We start from the raw sequence: 19617 nt of genomic DNA, 5'->3' as shown, positions 1-19617 counted from the left end.
TGGTCAGACGGGTCTCCTCCGCTGGAAGTGGACCAGATTCCGGTCAGATTTTGCTAGTTCCTTTTACTACAAGTATTTTCTGGAGATATTTTTGTCCACGGGTCATTCGTACTAGAATGGATGTGCATTAGGTGCTAACGGAAATAGTCACTAGGACCGAATTTGTCGGTCTCGTCGCACTCGCGGTACTTCTTATAAACTGTATGACTCACTGAATATCTCTGGGACAACAGGTACAAATGTACGGCCGTTTGGTGTCATCCGTCGGCATTAGAATTCACACTTCTATGTTGGTGCGCTACATTAGTTTATTAACTATAGAAAGCGGATACATTACGGAGGCTCTCGATACCCCAGAAGCTATCTGGTTGATGTAGCTGCTTCTCGAGCTTGGTATTGATCCCTGAATTATATAGTTTGTTAATGAAGTCGACCCCGATCTATACCGATAGCAATTGTTCTATTAATCTAGAGCTATCTTGCGATTAGTCTCAAGGAAGCACCTTGATTCTAACAGCGAGGAAGACACGAGTCATTCTTTAATGGCAGGATGGAGAGGAAGTGATGAATGAATAACAGTCGACCGGGTTAGAGGGATAAAGATATGAATGGATGGGGAGGAAGGGTGGGAAGAGCGGGAGAGACAGGAGACAAGTAATATGAAGTGAAGGATTCCCTCAGAGCCAGGCCACGCTCATCTCTTCATATACCCTCTCCTTTTGCTAAGACACAAATAAATCTCACAACACTGTTCCTTCCCATCTTCAAAGCAGAAGGAGTGCTTAAAACGTTGCACGAGCAATTCATCAGCGAGAGGGAAAGGATCTGTGGCTTATCCTTTCGCGTGGAGAAAGCGACTCGCGAGGCCATCGGCCGATGGTTCTTAACCAGGCGCGGCCTCTGCCACGAACTTCCTGATCCTTACACAGACATTGTTGGTGGAATGTCCTAACCGTGATCATGAACTCTCCGATGGTAGAAATAACGGCGGTCGCCTCATTGTCCGGTTTGTCTGCTTCTATAAACGCCGCGACCAAGTAATGAAGTGGCCGGTAAAAAGGTGAGTCCCGTTTACTGAAACAAGAAGTCATAAAATGACTGGAAATGGAGTTGTACATCTTTCTCCAACGTGCCTCGAGATCGGGCATTGCCTTCCTGTTACGTTCAGTCCACCAAATTTGGTTCCACATGATACAAATCTCCCTGCTTGGAACCGGGAGTTCAAACAATTCGAAGTCTGCTAGAAGGGCGGCCTCCCACCGAAAGCGTATCGCTGATTCTAATATCGGGGCTTTTTCTTGAAACTCGTCACGCTTGTAGAATCCACGAAGCGTACCCCCAAAGCCATCCTCCTTACCACCATCCCAGTCACCTGGACAGGTTCTATGAAATGTTTTTGCCATCCCCTTTAACTTTCCGTGGGCCATATGATCAGTCATCTCATCGATAATTGTTTGGTCAGCAGCAGTTTTGTTGGGGTCTTGGGCAGAAAATGTGGAGCTCTTTGGATCTGGATTTGTTAGGGCACGTATATCAGACTATATACATCGGTAGGGGCTCGGACCGAGCTTTGACAGGATCTATATGATCGTCCGTACCTGCAGTGGGCCTTTTGATTCCTTACATTTACTGGATAGTGCTGTGGGGATAGGTTTCATGGTATATCCTTTGCCTATTCGGATCGAGACTGTAGGCGAAGCTTTTCCCTGGGCTTGGGGATTGATGGCCTTGTGAAGACGATCTTTTAGTTCCTCTTCTAGAGAATATTAGCGTGAATACGTAGGTGGATAGCTCCGAATTATTATGTTGTAGAAGAAAATCATACTAATACCTAAAAGAGAGACAATAAGCTTTATTAACAAGAGCTATACATACATTTATATATATACATCAACAACGTGAACCTATTGGACAAAGAAAAGGACTAATAACGCATTCTTTAAGTGAAAATTGAATAGGCTCATATAGTAGCCATGTTTCTAAAATATATAGGTACCGAGTTGAAATGTTTCGGTTCTAATTTAGCCCCCACGAATCGAAACAAGGGTATATCGCAATAAAAAGGCCAGCTACGGAAGGAATATGATACGTCCGTTTAACCGAAAAGATGAGATGATATGACAATTGCACGGCGATTGCTCCACAGCTGGTTATTTTCCTTCTAGCCATGACACTAAAACGCTAGTTATAATGTGTCTATTATGGGCTAAATAGATTAGATTGAGGTGTTACGTCGTGAAGGGTAGAGGTAGGATAAGCTATTGTTCGTGTGTAAAGCCTAAAGACTTTCAATGTTGATTCGATGGCTTATGCCACGTAGATGCTGTAAGATACATCTCTAACGGATTTCAATTCTTCATCCTTCATCTTACCCCGCAGTCCAAGTAGTGTAACGTTACAGCCCAGAGAAGCTTTGGGCTTTTAAAAGGCTTGAGATTTGGCCGCGATATCGAAATTGTTCCGTAAATGTGGCTGAAGATCTACAATGTCGCACTCACTAAGTGGATTGTTCAGCCAATCAATACGCGCAACACCGGAGAATACCAAACGGACTGCATCCACCTTACCTCGCCATAATCTATTTTATATTATAGCTGCGTCAACTTACGAGCGGGGGGTTGGCGAACTGCCAAGACCATCCGATGCCAAACTGACCCCCTGGCAGTTCGAAGTGATCACCCTCTCGCTCTGCACTCTCTGTTATCGCAAAGCACTACTACCTGAGAACACCACCGTCTGGGAGCATTACTACCTGAACAAACTATCCCCTGTAGATCTTATCGTCTGGGCTACCCGGAATACCCTGTTCGGGGTAAGTCCATGTTTCTAAACTGCTGTTTACGACGGAGCTGCATACGACCTAAGGAATTAATCAAACCCCGACAGCACCCCTTCTAGGGATATTGCAACTAGCTATCGCATGATGTAACCGATGGCACCCGTCACTTCCAGTCCTGGAAGGTCATCGACTTGTAAACCCCACCTGCCCTATATAAACCACACCCTCCGACATGTAAGTTCTTCACACAATGTTCAATCTACACCGCATCACCTGCCTTCGGGCTTTTCTTGTCGCCCTTGCGCTCGGGTCGGTCAATGCTGCACCCGTTGCCGACCTCGCTGGCCGTGCCGATGCAGGCCCTGAGGTGTCGCCGATTCCTCAACAGATCGTGTTCACCGGCGGAAAGGTCTCACTCGCGGGTGATGTCACCGTCGTGACCGATAATTTCACGGACTCAGCCACGATCGACACGATCAAGAAGGTTGTGGCTGCCGCCGGCGGTAATGCGGTTATCGCCTCCAAGCCCAGCGGCAAAGGAACGCAGATTTTCGTTGGCACCGAGGGGGAATCTAGCCTCGCTGTCGCTGTCGCAAAGGCGCTGGCAGACACGTCTGCGGATGGCCTCGACGCCGACGGCTACGCTTTTGCATGTGGCAGATATGAGGAACTGCCAACCATTGTCCTCAACGGTGTAGATACACGCGGCACGTTCTACGCGTCACAGACTCTTCGCCAACTTCTCGACAGTGATAGCATTCCCGGTGTCAAGATGCATGACTGGCCGCTTATGTCTATCCGTGGCTCGATCGAGGGTTTCTACGGTGTCCCCTGGTCTCACGAGGCACGCCTCGAACAGTTCGCCTACTACGGAAAGCACAAGATGAACACTTATGTGTACACTCCTAAGGATGACCCACTTCTCCGCGCCAAGTGGCGCACTCTTTACAGTGGTGATGAGCTCACCCAGCTCAAGGAGCTTGTTACGACTGCTAATACCAACCATGTCGATTTCACCTATGCTCTTTCGCCCGGCTTGGACGTATGCTATTCGTCCGACGAGGACTTCCAAGCCACTGTCGCCAAGCTTGACCAGCTGCGTGACTTTGGGGTCAGAAACTTCTACATTGCTCTGGATGACATCGGTCTCGAGTTCCATTGCGATGCGGATAAGGCGAAGTGGCCCAAGACCGAGAATGATGAATGGGTCGCCGATGCCCAAACTTTCTATCTGAACCGCGTTCAGACCGAGTACATCGAGCCTAACAATCTCGAAAACCTCGAGACCGTCCCGACCAACTACGCCGGCAGCGCAGCATCCCCGTACAAGACAGAATTCGGCACCAAGCTAAACAAGAAGATCCGCGTCCAGTGGACCGGCGAAGGAGTCTTCAGCAATGAGATCACAGTCGACAGCGTCATGAAAGCCGACGAGAGCTACGTCACCGACAAACTGTTCATATGGGATAACTTCCCTGTCAACGACGGCAACCGTGACCGCCTATTCTTCAACCCTCTCACCAAGCGTGCCGCCGAACTATACAAGCACCTGCTTGGATTCACCTCGAACCCGATGAACCAAGCCTTCGCCTCTATGGCCTCGCTCGCTAACTATGCCGACTATACATGGAACGGGCCCAAGTATGATGCCACCAAGTCCATGGATGCAAGCCTCTGGGAGCTGTCTGGTAGTGATACCACCGTTCACAACGCACTCATCGCGTTCACCGACCTCAACCAGAACTGGCCATACCAAGACCCTGTGACCGATGCGCCCCAGCTTAACAAGGACATTGCTGCTTTCTGGGCCGCACGCAAAGCCGGCACCAGCGACGGAACTAAGGCCTTGAAGGATCGCCTTTCACTTATCATCACCATTCCCGAAGTCCTCCCCAAAATGGCTACTAAGGGCTTCGCTACTGACGTGGCACCCTGGTCGACTCTTGCTAACCAGTGGGCGACCGCCTGCCAGCACTTGATTTATATGCTCGAGGCTCTCGATGCCAAGGATCAGAGTAAGGCAGATGCGGAATTCAAATTGGCCAATGAGTGGGTGGAGAAGACCAAGGCTAAGACTGTTGATGACCGTAATGGCTCGGGCGAGGATCTTCCTAAGTCGATTGTCCCGATCACCGGTGATAAGGCCTTTGACAAGTTCCTTACTGATGCCACGGCTATTTACAATGGTAAATAAATGGAGACGAATTTGATAGTATAAGTCGAATAGGTAGACATAATGCAGGTGTTGTATATGAAATGCGAATATTGATTTGTCGTAGAATGAACTACATGCAATGTATAAACCCATCAAATTTCCGTAGTCTGATCCCACAGACTGCGAACGGTAACACCATCAACCCACTTCCCCCCAGTCTCATCGCTCTGTACAACAAAGCGAAGAGTCCGTTCCTCGCCTGGAAGTAAAGAGAACGAGTTATCCTCAAAGTATCCCACCACACCAGCGGGGTAGTCAAGCCATGTATACAACGAGACAACACTCTGAGCTTCGACGGTGAACGTGCCAGCCAAGGAATTATGAGATAGCTTGAGTTCCGGATTTTTCAGTGCCAAATCTTTAGGAAAGGCAGGCGTAAACTGGTTCCGGTGAGTGAATGTAGTCGCAGTCTTGCTCTCTGCATTCGGTAGACGGCCCCGAGCAGTGAGATCAATGACCAGCACGGCATCTTTTGTATCAGACAGAGTGAGCTGCGCCTGGTTGGTTTCGTAGATCCTGGTAGTATTAAGTGCCCCAACAGAGAACTCTTTCGTCAAGGGAGTACCCGCATTCCCTAATATCGGCTTACCAGACAAATCTATCCAGGTAAACTTCACAGTTCCCCGAGCCATCTCCCAGAGATCCGACGTCACATAAACAGCCAAATCACCAGTAGCATAGTTCCAGAACGGCGATACAATAACAGGTTGGAAAATATCACGAGCGACGTAGTGAAGAACCTTCCAGCGCCCATCATACTCAATCCCAGCCCACGTCGGAGCCTGCCATATATCTTCGAGTTGCCAGTACAGCGCTCCAAGCTGACGTTCCGGCATTCCACTTCCGCGACGATAGAATTGGATTTCAGATTTATACATGTCCGCCTGGAAAAGCTGTGTTGCGTGACACCAGGCGCTGAAGTTGGCGACGGAGTCTTGCTTGTTGGGAATCGGGTAGTATCGCTCCACTGCTAGGGTCATTTCGGCCATTCCTAACGCTGATCTCGTGTAATTGTTCGTGTCAGGGCTGCCAGCTGGGTAGTGGTGGTTTCGGAGCATGATGGTACTGCTGTTGAAGTGGAGGTCTTCGTCGTCCACGGCTTGCTGCCATGTTTGTAGACTCGGCATACTATGGTATCCGAATTCGTTGGCGAAGCGGCCGACTGGGTAACCGGTGAAATCAAATGCTACTCTGCTGTCGTAGTTGTAGTAGTCTGTATCACCGTAGTAATGGCCTTTTTCCTCCGTGCCGTTATCGTAGCGCTCGGTCATGGGAACTGGAGCAGATAGATTAACTTCCAGGAAGCCGTTGTTTGTGCTACTGGGCATGTATGAAATCGATCGCGAGTTCTCGTATACCAGAGAGAGAATCAGAGAGATGAAGAGATGTTCGTAATCGCCAACTAAGCGGGGGTATGATGCAGGATCGTGTTGTTTGGCGCTTGGTAGTTCCAAGCTTTCAATCTCGTTTCCACCAGCCCACAAAGCCAAGGATGGATGATGATTGACGCGTCTCACATTGTAGATCACCTCGGCAGCAACATTGTCAAGGAACGGCTGGTCCGTTGGATACAGAGCATCGCTGAATTGGAACTCGCTCCACAACAACACTCCGCGTTCGTCGGCGAGATCATAGATAAAGTCTGGGAGGTATGCGCTCGAAGCCCACACTCGAAGCATATTTTGATTTCCAGCGACAGCTGCATCGAGGTGTCGCTGCATCTTGGCCACAGTGACTCGCGGCCAGAAGGCGTCTGGTGGAATGAGGTTCGAGCCTTTGGCGTAGAATTCACGACCGTTTACCTCGAAGTGCCAATTCGCGCCAGGTGCGATACCCTGAGCCAGCTGCGTGTCGGTGATATTGGATCGGTTGAGGAAAATAGTGCGAAAACCAGTGCGTCGGGTTACGCTGGCTAGATCATCATCTGCGTTCTGGATAGTTACTGTGACGTTGTACAGGCATTGCTTGCCCATGCCTGCGGGCCACCAGAGGCTAGGCGTGTCTGCATCAACTATAGTGGTACCGGTGATGATTTGTCCAGATACAATGACATTATCGAGCGATCCGGACTTCAATACTTTGCCCGACTCAACGTCCTTGATCTTGATAGACATAGATGGGCGTCTGGGTAGAGAGCCGAGATAGTCAATACTTGCATTGACAACCCAGGGCTGACTCTCATCGGGAGCAAGGTGGTTGATCTGGCCCTTTCGATATATGTCAAAGCATGTGTTTAGAATATGTATATCTTTTTCGTCTTCGGACTGAACCAGGTAGATATTCTGCCATGGGCCAGCAGGCGAGAACGCTGGGCCCCAGTCCCAGCCAAAGTCGGATTGTTCTTTTCGGATATACCACCGGTTGGGGAATTCAAAGATCCCTTGGACACCGCCAGGCCATTCTGGAGATATTGTCAGATATAGTGTCTTCACTTTTTTGGACACCTACTTTGTGAGTTTGGATCAACGGCAATTGCATTTGCGATCTTGGTGGCACTTCCAAACTCGAGAGAAACGGTTGGAGAGCCGTTGCAATGTTTCAGCGCATTGGAAATGTCAAAGGTATACTGCCGGAACTGATTATTTGTGGTTCCTATAAATTGACCGCAGAGCTCAATTGTTGTGAAGGTGTCAAGTCCATTAAACACAAGCCAGGAGGATTTAAAAGTGCTTAACCTGCGAAGAGTCAGTGGGAATCCTAATAGACACAGCGAAGAGCACAAACAAGCCGTCGATTGGTTTACTTGTATAAGTCCAATTGTTCTCTGCGACCCAACGCAAATTGAAGTCATTCAAACCATGATAGCTTGGACGTAAGTCGGTTAGTATAGAGTAATTACTAGAGAAATTAGTGTCGAACTAACGGTTCATCTGTTTCGGTTAGATACGTCAGCTTTGGGACTGGGAGAGACTCACCGATCACATTCGCATCAAGAAGATCCAAATGCACCTGTGAGGGAACATTGCCGGGGACACTAATGTTCAGCGCCTTGCTTCTAACAGTCCACCCATCACCACTCAGATCCAAAACATTCTGTCCAAGAGTCGGCAGCACTGATGAAAACACCACCAGGACAAGCTGACTCCAAAGATGCATAGCGTCAAAAGGATAAATATGCCGAAATGTTTCTGCAAGACCGAGGGGCTGTATTAAGTACCTCTAGTTTAGTAATCTGCTGGGACACATCAAAGCACCATGCTACTTATGTTCATTCTGAGTGCGACACAGCCTGCATCGTCTGGGCTCTTGAAGTGGGTATCTCAACACCCCCTCGCGTGGGGAAGAAAGCAACGGTAGCAGCACTAATGTATGATAATCCCGGGGGGATAAAGTTGTTAATTCCGAGTCTTAACTCGGCGTATGATGAACAGTATTGGTGGAGTTATAGCAAAGTTGAGACGGGAGGCTTAAGGCTTAAATTATTAGCGCGGATATGATGACCTCGTTCGGGTTTATATACTCTGTTATTGAAGAGATATACACCAATACATAGTATCCAGGACGATCAATTGAATGAGCCCCCTAGATTCCAAGTACAATGAAGACATAACATCCCCTCTTGGATTTCGTCCAATTTAAAACATAGCCAATACAAATCATATATATTCTATACATGCTTGTGTATATCTGTACAGATTTCTGCGGTTGATCCGCTAGGTCAAGTTCCGGCGCATTGTCGATAAATCACTCTGCGAGAACCCAAGTTTATCAATGAGATATCCCTCAACGCCATTTTTATAGGTATTCTCAAATGATATTAGGAAAGCCTCCATGGACGAGGCTCGAACACCACATAGTTCAAGCATACCCAGTGCCTCAGGGCTCAACTGGCTGATATCAAGTCCATCAGCTCCCAAATTTACTGCGAATGCCTCCATGAGGTTCTCCCGGGCGGGTTCCAATCCGACGCGACTGAGGATGTAATCGTTGATAATATCGTCATGGGGTCGATTGATCAGGAGGAGGATGAGTGCGGCCAAGACACCTGTGCGATCTTTACCAGCTGTGGGAATGTATGGTTAGCATTCGTCAATTATGGGGGGGGATTTGTATGCAACCAAAGATCAACCAAGGTAATACACGTGGAACATACCTGAACAATGGACGATGAACGGGTCATTGGGGTTATCTGCGATATGCTTGAATATCTTGGTGAAACATGGTGCCGCCGCTTCCAGGATCCCGTTGTACATCTTCACAAATCCCGTCCCGCCATTGTCTTCGCCCGCAAAATCTCGCAGATTCAAAGTGGCCGGTCGGGCTCCGTATGGACACCATATCGTTTCGACTCCGGCGATAGAAGGTGAAGGGGCTTTTTGTCGCTCGTTTTCATTCCGGAGGTCGAAGATCGTGGTGACTCCTAATTCGGTTGCGATGATGGATTTCCCGGCTCCCCAGATGGCCGACAAGCTTCCCGACCGATACACGAATCCTTTGCGTAACTTGTTGCCATCGTGGCTCAGGTCGCGAAAGTTGGAGACACCTTGTATGGGGATGAATGGCGGTAGAGATGTGATCTTGGCTACGAGTGCCGGGGGGATGGGAGTTCTGATGTCGGTATGTAATACCTCACTGATTTGATGGTCTTCAAACATGATTGTGTAGAGAATTGAAGACAGAAACTCAACTCTAAGACGTTAAATCAAGAAATGCGATTTTCAACGATGTCATCAAATAGTGGGGAGGGCAATGTCATCATATCCCGATGACGATATCTCCAGGAACACTTTCTCGGCTTTTTAGCTATGAGCCTTCTGTGAGATAAACCCATTTTAACAGATTAACAAAAATAATCATAGTATTTATACTGCCCTTGATGTAACTTCACTTTCCATCAACTTCATCTCCATCTTCTCACTTGTTCTAACCATGGCCGATGCTGTAGGGCGTATAGTCCTCGACAAGGTCTTGAACTCCAGTTCTACCACAAAATCCAAGAGGTAGAGTCCAGGATAATTGGATTCGGAATCAACTTTGTGATTTACGATACATCTTCCGATAGAGTCGCAATGAGTTTTCTCAGTATGTCTCTCTCCGTATGCGCAATGAAATGAAGGTGTCGGGGATTTGAATTACATCGAATTGAATTACACCGCAAGAGATGTGATGAAGACAGAAAGACAAAAGATGTTCAGAAAGGATTCTCTTCCCCGCATCGGATATTCGGTTGGCCGCGGAGAGTAACGTGAAGGGAGAAATGCCGACGCCAACCGCCCTCCGCAATCCCCAGATTTAACACAAAGACTCCCTTCCATTGAAACAAGTTGAACCTACAATGTTAATAGCAAGAGACACCAAAATGTCTCTAAAGCTTCTGACTCAGAATGGCCTTTGTCGCCAATCCCTCACCACAGCGCGCGTTATCCCCGCACGGAGGTGGAGTAGCTCCATCTCGCAGCCACCGGGTTCAGACAGGTGAGAGATCGCTTCAAAGACAATATTGTCTTTGTTTTCAATGAATGCTGACGAGATGATAATGTGTTTAGTGTTCGATTTCCCGGTGCGGTGAACAGCAAGTTCACCTCAGAGATGGCCTTCCTCAAAGCCTCAGATCTGCCCGCTATCCCTACCTACCGAGTGATGGACTCAAATGGTTTCCAGATTGATAAGACGAGACCAGCACCCAATGTTACAAATGATGAGGCCTTGACGTGGTACAAGAATATGTTGTCTGGTTAGTTACCCCACGCTTGATACAATATCAAGTATCTGACTTTTGGCTGTAGTAAGCGTTATGGACGTGGTCATGTTCGAGGCACAACGGCAGGGTCGCTTAAGTTTCTACATGGTATGTCCAATTCATCAAGAAAGAGTGATAGGAGGAACACGACATATCTAACCGGCTACCTATAGGTTTCTGCTGGCGAAGAAGGCATCACAGTTGGTTCCGCCGCAGCATTGACACCAGACGATGTAGTCTTTGCACAATACCGCGAAGCCGGTGTATTCCAGCAACGCGGATTCACACTGAAGAACTTCATGAGCCAGCTCTTCGCCAATTGTAATGATACAGGCCGTGGTCGAAATATGCCCGTCCACTACGGTCAAAACTATCCCCGCATCGTCAGTACCACCCTTGACTACAGCAAAATACGTTCCGAATCTAACACAGCCAACAGCACACAATCTCATCTCCATTAGCCACACAAATCCCCCAAGCCGCTGGCGCAGCCTATGCCCTGAAACTCCAAGACCTCCAAAACCCAAACCGGGACCCACGCATTGTGGCCTGCTACTTCGGCGAAGGAGCCGCCAGCGAAGGCGATTTCCATGCTGCGCTAAACATTGCCGCAACACGCTCCTGCCCAGTCGTCTTCATTTGCCGAAACAATGGCTATGCAATCTCAACACCGACACTAGAACAGTACCGAGGCGATGGAATCGCCAGTCGCGGCGTGGGGTACGGTATCGACACGATCCGCGTTGACGGCAACGACATCTTCGCCGTAAACGAAGCAATGAAAGAAGCGCGTCGACTTGCCCTAAGTGAGGGCGGACGACCTGTGCTAATCGAAGCCATGAGCTACCGTGTCTCGCACCACAGTACCAGTGACGACAGCTTTGCGTACCGCGCGCGCGTCGAGGTTGAGGATTGGAAACGTCGTGATAATCCTATTATTCGGCTGCGGAAGTGGCTTGAGAATCAGGGGATTTGGAGTGAGGAGCAGGAGAAGGAGACACGGGATCAGATGCGGAAGGCTGTGTTGAAGGAGTTTGGTGAGGCGGAGCGGGAGAGTAAGCCTTCTCTTAGAGAGGCTTTTGCGGATGTTTATGAGGAGATTACCGAGGAGCAGAGGGAGCAGATGGCGGAGCTTAAGCGGATTTTGGAAACTTATCCGGATGAGTATGATCTGCGGCCGTATAAAGATGGCATTAAGGGTTTGGATTGAGAGGGTCTTGTCTCTACAAAATATACATGCGACCCTCGGGGCGTTAGAGCGTTATAATACGAGAGCTATATTCATATAGATTCCAGAGATGTCCAGGAGGATGTTTTATCGTGATGCTTATTAATACTGCCTCTGCATTGATTTTTGGCGCCCACAGTTTTTACATATTCCAAGAACGAAATCTACAATCTCTAAGAACAGCACTCTGAGCATAGCATATATGTACTCGTCCCTAATATCGACCGCGCCCTCTGCGCTTAGCCTTCCGACTTTGCGCAACAGCAACAGCAACCTTGGGCACAGTGGCAAGGCTCATATAGTTATCATCCGAAGCCATATAAATGGCACCGAGCCCCATATCCTTCGCCAACCGGACAACATCATCAAAGCTCGCATCCTCAGGCGTCTGATTCAAAATAACAACATCCTTCCCATAATGCTCAGACGTCGAAAAGTGCTCATCAGGAGCCCGAGCCACCCAATTAGCATAAGTGTCCTCGTACTCAACAATAAAGTCCGCCGCCTCGAACCAGTTGGCAACATCTGCCTTCAGTTTGACGCCAGGATTGAGGATCACAGTGTTTAAGCTACTGCTCTTGGATTTCCTCGACAGATTCTGGAAATAGGCGAGCTTGCTCGGGTCTTCGCCGTCAGATGCCTCGTCAAAGAAAATGCCGGAGAGACGGATATTCTGTCCTGCGTAGTTGGCCCATTTGGCGTAGACAGCGATATCCTTTTCGACTTCAGAACTGGCGCGCGTGCCTTGTTTTGTGTATGTGTAGCCCAGTACTTCGGTGTTTGAATAGCTGTTTAGCTTTGCGATGGCGGCGATGAAGACTTCTTCTGGGTATTCTGTGGTACCGGGACCGGTAGATGGGTTGATGATTAGGTAGAATGGGACTGATGGGTGGGCTGCGATTGTGTTGTAGATTGTATTCCATGCATCTGTGCCGGGCCAGGTGTATAGTGGTACTAGTAGGCCGGTTGATACGACGGTTGAGGCTAGGGTGAACACGGTAGCTATGATGGAAAGTAATTGAAACATTGCATATGCTGTGCTGAACGTGAACAAATAAACGAATGTACGTAGCACCCAAGGGGGTCAATTCTATTGAAATGAGTGCAAGGAAAGGAAAGACCGACTAGACTGACGGGAAATAGTATACGGAGTACTGAGCGAGTACTTTATACCTGCATGCCAGCCGAGGCCGGGGAAATGATGTCCTATGGGAGGAAAGGGATAGATCAGCCTCAATCCCTATTGTATCTAGGTTGAAAGTAGAAAGAGACTCACCACATGAATCAGCCACATGTTTCAAGAGGGGGAAAGGGATCACTCACCCTGAATAGCCAAGTAGACAGACATCGTGGAATATTACTTAGGGAAACCCCGTGGAGAATGAACTAATGTCGGATCCCATCGGAGGAATGAGCCTTCATTAAATGTCTGGTCTTGATTAAAATGGACGGAGTACAGAGTAGAGGAATGTAGAAGTCAAGCGATCCAGCCCTGGCGGAATCGGTGATTGATCCCCCCCCTTGGCGCATTCCCTTGTTGACGGGTGTATATTAGTGTCTTGGGTCTAGTTAGTTGATGAAAATCGAAATTTAGATATATTTCTCTTGTGCAATTGCTGCAATTTAGGGAATATGCCAGGTCCCTCGTCTTGAATTTTCGGGTGTAAGTGTGAGGCGGGCAGGTCGGGGTGCGATATATATCACATCCCAGACTCATGAGAGTAAGTTTCGGGAATATTCTCATATTCACTTTGCGTCGAGGGGTCTGTTAAAAATCAACATTTATTTGCTCATTGTGTGCCAAGTACATCATTGAGGATAGGCCTAGAAGGTGCATATGTTGACTCCGAATACTGCAGGCTTATGCGAGTGTGGGAAATTATATTAGGACCTGCGTAGACAAATATAAATGTTATACAGTGATTCATTGAGGCTAAAATAGATAATCATACAGAGTGGACTGGGAAAGCGGTGAAATACCACCATCCGGGGTATCATGCAAATCCATATGTACATGCAAAGAAATTTCAAGTCAAGAATCTGTCTGCGCGAGATTGCGAAGGAGACCGAGAGCGCCGATTTGAGATAAGATTCAATGATTGATTACACCTCCGATCCAGTAGCAAAGTTCAATGCCTGCTGCTGAAGCTTCTTGTTGCGTCGAAGCAGAGCTGCAAACTTTTTGTCCAGAGAGTCCATTTCTTTCCGGGTGAGTTCGAGGTCTTTCTGAGAACGACCAGAAAGATCCTTCAGTTCCTCGTTGGTCAAGCTGGCAACGTCATCGAGGGTTGGGTTGGTACCGACCATGCCCGGATTGCCCAGCATGTGCTGCGCGGTGACTGCAGCGAAGGAGCGCACGGCGGCAGGGGTGGTGTTAAGAAATTCTGCCGAGTTGGCGACGGCCCAGTCATGATTGCGGGTGCTATCTGCCTCCATGGCCGAGAGGACATTGGGCGGGATCACGGATTCCGCCGCCTCGAGAGAAGAGGAAGGGGAGGTGGCGCCCAGGCGAGTGGGCATGTCGTCGACCCAGCAGATGTTGAACTTTTCCGGATTGGCGAAAAGGGCTTCTAGACCTCCACTAGGATTGCTCGCGTCGTCTCCAATCATGAAAGGATCCGAGGTATTGGCCATGGTCTTCTCCAGCTCTAGGTACCGCTCTTCCTCTTCTGGCTCGAGGTGGCGCAAGACACAGCCGCGGGGCGTGATGAGGCATCGAGTCTTGAGGAAATCGTCGCCGATTCGAACGGGCTCTCCACGAAGCAGGGTTTTCCGATCCTCCTCGGTCAATTCATTGGGACATTGGAGATAATCGTAGTCCTCTGCAGTGCACTTCATGTCAGTGCGCTGGCTGAGATTGCTGGGATTGAAGAGGGAACTTTTGTTGAGGTCCAGTTCGCCGGACTTGTGCATCTCAGCGAGCAGCTCGTGAAGAGGCTTTGTTCGTTCGACAAAAAGATCTTTGATTGACCTTCCAAGAGCCTCAGAATCCTTGACCAACTGTCCAATTGTATTGTTTGAGCGCCATGGCTCAACAGGAGGTTCCTTCTTAACAGGCGGCTCTTCGACAGGGGGAGGAGGAGGAGTCGGCTCTCTGACAGGCTTGGTCTCTTTGCTTTTCACTTTCTTTGTGGTATCCACCTTGGGTTCGGCCTTGACTGGAGAAACGTTTGTTGGTTTCACAGGGCTCATCTTTTCAGGAGCACTGGAGGCGGGTGCATCTGCTGTGCTAACAGTAGCTGTGGGGGCCTTCTTGGTCTTGCGCTTTCGCCCCATAATAGGTGCTTGAACAGGCTCCTCATTCACAGGCACAGTTTCGACCTTCTTAGCCTCGGCCTCCTTCGCCTTCTGTTTGCGTTCCTTCTTGACCTGGCTCTTGGTCATGGAGCGCACGGGGGCTGAGCCGATACGAGAAGAAGCAGGGGGGGAATTTGCACGAGAAGCAGAGGTGGAAGGATAGTAATCGCCTTCCCATCCCATATCGGCCGGGGTGTCCGGGATGCTGATCGATGACATACTTTGTCTCCTAGAGCGGGACCTGGTACCTCCAACAACAGAAGCGGGCACAGAGGGTGCGGTGACAATGGGAGGAGTTTCTGGCTTTGGGGTTTCTACCACACGTAAAATACGGGGCTGACGAGGGGCAGGAGAGTCAGAGGGGCGAGATGGGATTGTTTGGGGTGTGTCAGGACGCGACCCGATTGCGGAAACCGAGCTAGGAGCTGGTACCTGCTCAGTCTTGTTGGATATGGGCAGTGAGGTACCAAAATCCAGTCGGCTCGCTTTCGTAGTAGCAGAACCTGGCAGCGACTGGTTTGCAGTTTTGGCGGGAGAATCCTTGAAATCGGATCCAATGTTGAATTCGTTCTTGCGTTGGGTACGAGCCTTGGTCGCTGATTTTTGCCCGGGAGACCCAAATGATATTTGAGAAGCGTCTTTTACGCGGCTTGATGTTAAAGGACCGCCCACTGTGAGCTCAGGACTCAAAAGACGGGAGGGGCTGTCAATACGGCTCTGCGATGGGCTGTTGAGTCGCGAAATGTTGGGCGTCAAGCCAGGTGGGAGAATTGGCGCAGGAGATGAGGGGTTAGAAGAACTGCGTTCCTGGAAGACAGAAGACGATGGATGAGCATGGGGTAAAGGCAGTCCAGGTGGCAGAGTGGGAGTCCCAGCACGAGCGGCTGACTCGCCAGGTAACTGTGACTTCAAAAACCCAAAGCTGTCGACAGGTCGTCGCTCTTTGGATTGATCTCCAAGAGGAGGAAAGTCTTCATTTACTAGAGCATTGGGTCAGCGAATGTGCAGGAAAGTAAGTGGTGTGCGTGGGCGATGAGGGGTGGTGGTAAACAATCGGATCAAAATCCCTTCGGAGGGCGACGACTAAGCAGAAGCACGACTAAGCGATACAAAAAGAAACAAATAATTACATGATGGGCACTTCCCGGAACAGGAACATTGCAGGGCGTTTATGTAAACGGCGGCTGTGAGGAAACTGATTTCGAATAAGACCCTTTTCGGCTTGTGGTATCAGGGTAGGGAGATCTTAACGTACATTAATCCATAATAAAACACCCGCGGTCTTCACGACGCAGATCGTATAATGGAAGTCCGGATGCAAAGAAAAAAACAAGTAGAAAGGGAATACACAGCCGCCGAATACAGAGGGAGCCCGGAACACATGCCTATGTCCGTAAAATGCAAAGACACCTGGAACCAGAGAAAACATGCAAAAAATAGATAGCCATTGAACGAGGCAGAGGAAAGCCCCTACGCCAGGTGAACGTCCAGTCATCGCATAAATCAGAGCTTGTTTGACCGCGAATAAAACAAACACAAATGCAAAACCTCCATTTGGAAGGAAAAAGGGAATTGATATCATGTCATCAGGATAAAGCAGGCTCATCAAGGGAACAAGGTCATAGAGGGAAAGCAGGAAAATGCAGAAAATCAAAACACAGGAACAAGTGAGAGGTTAAAGGATTCAGGGATTCACCACCGACTGATACCACCACCATAGACCATCGAGGGGTTGTACCCACCTTGACCCTGACTCCCGTACAACGCTTGCCCAGCAGTAGCATTCGCACCGACTTGATGCATCCTCGCCTGCAAAATGCTCGGGTCCGCAAGATCTACTACACCACCTCCACCGGAGGAAGTGTTAGCGTTTCTGTGCTTCTTCCCCTTCTTCTTCTGCTTCTGTGGGCCACCAGAATCAGGCATTACACCCGTCTGGGGCCCATAGAAGGAGCTGAGAAGGCCATTGGCAGGAGTCATGGGGGGAGGGGTATTGTGCTGTTGAAGAAAGGGGAACATAAACTCACGCTTAGCAGCCTCCTGGCCCTGTAAACCACCAACATTCGTACCAGTTCGTCCACGCAGTAGCTCACGCATTAGCTCGGGAGTCGGGTCTTGCTTTCCTCCATTACCACCAAGCCCAGAGGTGAAGCCATGTCCTTGGGCGAACATTCCACCACCGCTGATCGGAGGGGTACCGGCGGTCTTGAGTCCCGGCGGAGGACCTTGCACCCCACTGGCATAGAAACCGCTTGCTGCAAGACCATGTTGAGGGCTTGGAGCAGAAAGAGGGTTGGGAGATGAAGATTGCATCTGGCCCAACATGCGTGCATTAGGCATATTCTTAGAACCCGTCTCATTGGCGAAAGAAAATCGGGAAGACTGGCGGTTCTGTGCTGCCTGCAGCGCATTAAACTGTGCCATCTGATTGTGTACAAGACCTTGGCGGGCTTGCGCGGCTTGGTCCAGAGCGGCAGAGCTGAGAGGGTCAGCCAGACCAGCTTGTTGATTACCAGCGGACTTGAGTAGCATCAACTGCTGTTGCTGCAAGGGAGTTAAGCTTCGTCCGGCGAGATTCAACCCTTGGAATTGATGGCTAGTCGCAGAAACAGGTGATCCAACAGTTGAGTTATCCGCAGTGTCTTGCTGAGAAGGGGGTTGGATAGCACCGTGAGACTCCCGCGTCTGGCGATTGCGCGGGGGATTCACTTCTTCTGGCTCACCACCTAGCTGAAGGCTACCAGCTTCACGGCTATCCTCCTCAGCCGCAACAGATTGGAGCAACTCGTGCTCGCGACTGAGACGCTCTTGCTCGACCTTCTCGCGCATAGCTCTGCGCTTGACGCCACCATATGGATCGATGAAAGATGGGTAATCCTTGATTAACTTGACCTCTTCGGCGCTTAGTTCGGCCGTACTGAAGGAAAACTTGAAATCCGGAGAATTGATATCCTTGAGCAAGGTGTCAAACGGCGATGGTAGCTTGGGAGGTTGAGGCGCACGGCGAGGACGTGGTTGCGGGGCGGGAGATTGGGGGTCGACTTGGGAGGTTGATTTTTGGAATTCTTGAGAAATCGGAGATGGCTTCTCTGCTCGCTTTGGTTCTTCAACCGGGGTTGCGACATTGACATTTGCGGGCCGTGGGCTATTCGAGGTTTGGCTACCAGTGAGACTAGTCCTTCTGGTTCGGTGAATAGCAGTTGCCACGTCTTTGTTAGCCCAGCTTGCGGTTGACGGGAGAGCTGGGCCATCTGGTATGCCGGTGCGACTGCTGATCGAGTCATCCTTGCTCGGTTGCCGGCGCATAGGATGGGCGATGGGTTGAGCGGATCTCACGTGAGAGGGGGTGGGTGGGAAATTCGGCCGTTGGGTGGAGATCGAGTTCATAGATGAGAGGTCTTGCCGGCTGTAGCTGTCGCTGTCTTCCCCGGTCTCGTGCAAGAAAGTGCAGTTCCGATTATTGCACTGCTCATTTCGAAGGAAGGAGGAGCAATATTTGGTCGTTCCGTATTGCGCCCTGAGGACTCGATCGCCATTTCCGGAACCGTCCACAGCGTTGATGCACATCGCAGCATCGATTTTGCGCGAGAAAGTCACATAAACACCAATTCCCTGGTTGGGGTTGCCGCCGGGCTTAGCCTTGCTGACCACGATTTTTTCAATCTCGCCATATTGACCGAAATATTCCCGTCCACGGAGTGTTTGAAGGAGTTGATTTTCGTCTCGGATCGTAGGGTTGAGGCCGATAACGTAGACCAAGTTCTTTTGGACTACACGGACGCCGGCCAAGTTCTTCCGACTGGAAGCCTCGATTTCACGCTTTTCGGCTTCCTTCTTTTTCGCAGCAGCCGCCTTGCGATGTTTCAGTGCCAGATCTGCCTTGAACCTAAAGATAGGGTTAGTTGGGAGGTGACCAAGAAGTCACGGAGTGTGGGTTGACTCACTCCTCGACGTCAGGAATCTTGTACTGGATAGTACTTTCATCGTATCGGCGCCGACAGTTAGGGCATCGTCCTTCTTCATTCTGCGTCTTAATGTTATTGTAGCAGAATTGGCAAATCTAAGAGAGATTACATGTTAGGGCCTGGCACAGGGAGACAAAGATGAGCCACCTGTCCCCGTCACAATAATGTAGTGGCAGAGACACGTCAGGAATTATGATCACACATACCTGATATCCACAAGGACACGGTTTGAAATTCTTATCGGAGAGATCGAACTCTTCAATGCAGAGGGGGCTGTGGGGTGATCAGTACACAGATCGCGGAAGTTGAATAAGGTTCAAGACCTACCAGAACTCGTCGTCGTCGTCGATGACGGAGTCGATCAATGAAAGACTGGACATGATCGCAGGCAATAAGGTGACAACCGGAGAGGGACACGAGATCTCAAACGCCGACCGATTAAATCGGATGAGA

The 19617-nt window shown here is 49.5% G+C and overlaps 7 protein-coding genes across 7 annotated transcripts; 3 read left to right on the top strand and 4 right to left on the bottom strand.

Annotated features, from left to right (window-relative positions):
• Positions 1-2485: 2485 nt before the first annotated feature.
• On the top strand, positions 2486-2976 carry N7447_001828 (uncharacterized protein; the record flags this gene model as incomplete). The annotated part of the gene is made up of 2 exons (XM_057226104.1): positions 2486-2812; positions 2914-2976. The coding sequence occupies 2 exons, from the start codon at positions 2486-2488 to the stop codon at positions 2974-2976; spliced, it is 390 nt and encodes a 129-aa protein (XP_057090120.1).
• A 53-nt stretch (positions 2977-3029) lies between these two features.
• Positions 3030-4973, top strand: N7447_001827 (beta-N-acetylhexosaminidase family protein; the record flags this gene model as incomplete). The annotated part of the gene is made up of 1 exon (XM_057226103.1): positions 3030-4973. The coding sequence occupies one exon, from the start codon at positions 3030-3032 to the stop codon at positions 4971-4973; it is 1944 nt and encodes a 647-aa protein (XP_057090119.1).
• A 113-nt stretch (positions 4974-5086) lies between these two features.
• Positions 5087-8090, bottom strand: N7447_001826 (uncharacterized protein; the record flags this gene model as incomplete). The annotated part of the gene is made up of 4 exons (XM_057226102.1): positions 5087-7395; positions 7443-7669; positions 7719-7799; positions 7882-8090. 4 exons carry the CDS (start codon positions 8088-8090, stop codon positions 5087-5089), a joined length of 2826 nt encoding a protein of 941 aa, XP_057090118.1.
• A 557-nt stretch (positions 8091-8647) lies between these two features.
• Positions 8648-9589, bottom strand: N7447_001825 (tyrosine-protein phosphatase; the record flags this gene model as incomplete). The annotated part of the gene is made up of 2 exons (XM_057226101.1): positions 8648-8997; positions 9088-9589. The coding sequence occupies 2 exons, from the start codon at positions 9587-9589 to the stop codon at positions 8648-8650; spliced, it is 852 nt and encodes a 283-aa protein (XP_057090117.1).
• Positions 9590-10269: 680 nt separating this feature from the next.
• N7447_001824 (thiamine pyrophosphate-dependent dehydrogenase E1 component subunit alpha) lies at positions 10270-11884 on the top strand (the record flags this gene model as incomplete). The annotated part of the gene is made up of 5 exons (XM_057226100.1): positions 10270-10409; positions 10481-10668; positions 10721-10782; positions 10848-11057; positions 11114-11884. The coding sequence occupies 5 exons, from the start codon at positions 10270-10272 to the stop codon at positions 11882-11884; spliced, it is 1371 nt and encodes a 456-aa protein (XP_057090116.1).
• A 232-nt stretch (positions 11885-12116) lies between these two features.
• N7447_001823 (spherulation-specific family 4 protein) lies at positions 12117-12929 on the bottom strand (the record flags this gene model as incomplete). The annotated part of the gene is made up of 1 exon (XM_057226099.1): positions 12117-12929. One exon carries the CDS (start codon positions 12927-12929, stop codon positions 12117-12119), a length of 813 nt encoding a protein of 270 aa, XP_057090115.1.
• Positions 12930-14005: 1076 nt separating this feature from the next.
• Positions 14006-19544, bottom strand: N7447_001822 (CCR4-NOT core ubiquitin-protein ligase subunit MOT2; the record flags this gene model as incomplete). Its single annotated transcript, XM_057226098.1, has 5 exons — positions 14006-16179; positions 16903-19085; positions 19144-19259; positions 19371-19437; positions 19492-19544. 5 exons carry the CDS (start codon positions 19542-19544, stop codon positions 14006-14008), a joined length of 4593 nt encoding a protein of 1530 aa, XP_057090114.1.
• Positions 19545-19617: the final 73 nt, after the last annotated feature.

Source organism: Penicillium robsamsonii (assembly GCF_028829455.1).
Source record: "Penicillium robsamsonii strain IBT 29466 chromosome Unknown utg000001l_segment0_segment0, whole genome shotgun sequence".
Lineage (NCBI taxonomy): Eukaryota > Fungi > Ascomycota > Eurotiomycetes > Eurotiales > Aspergillaceae > Penicillium > Penicillium robsamsonii.
This window is presented reverse-complemented; position numbering and strand designations above follow the sequence as displayed.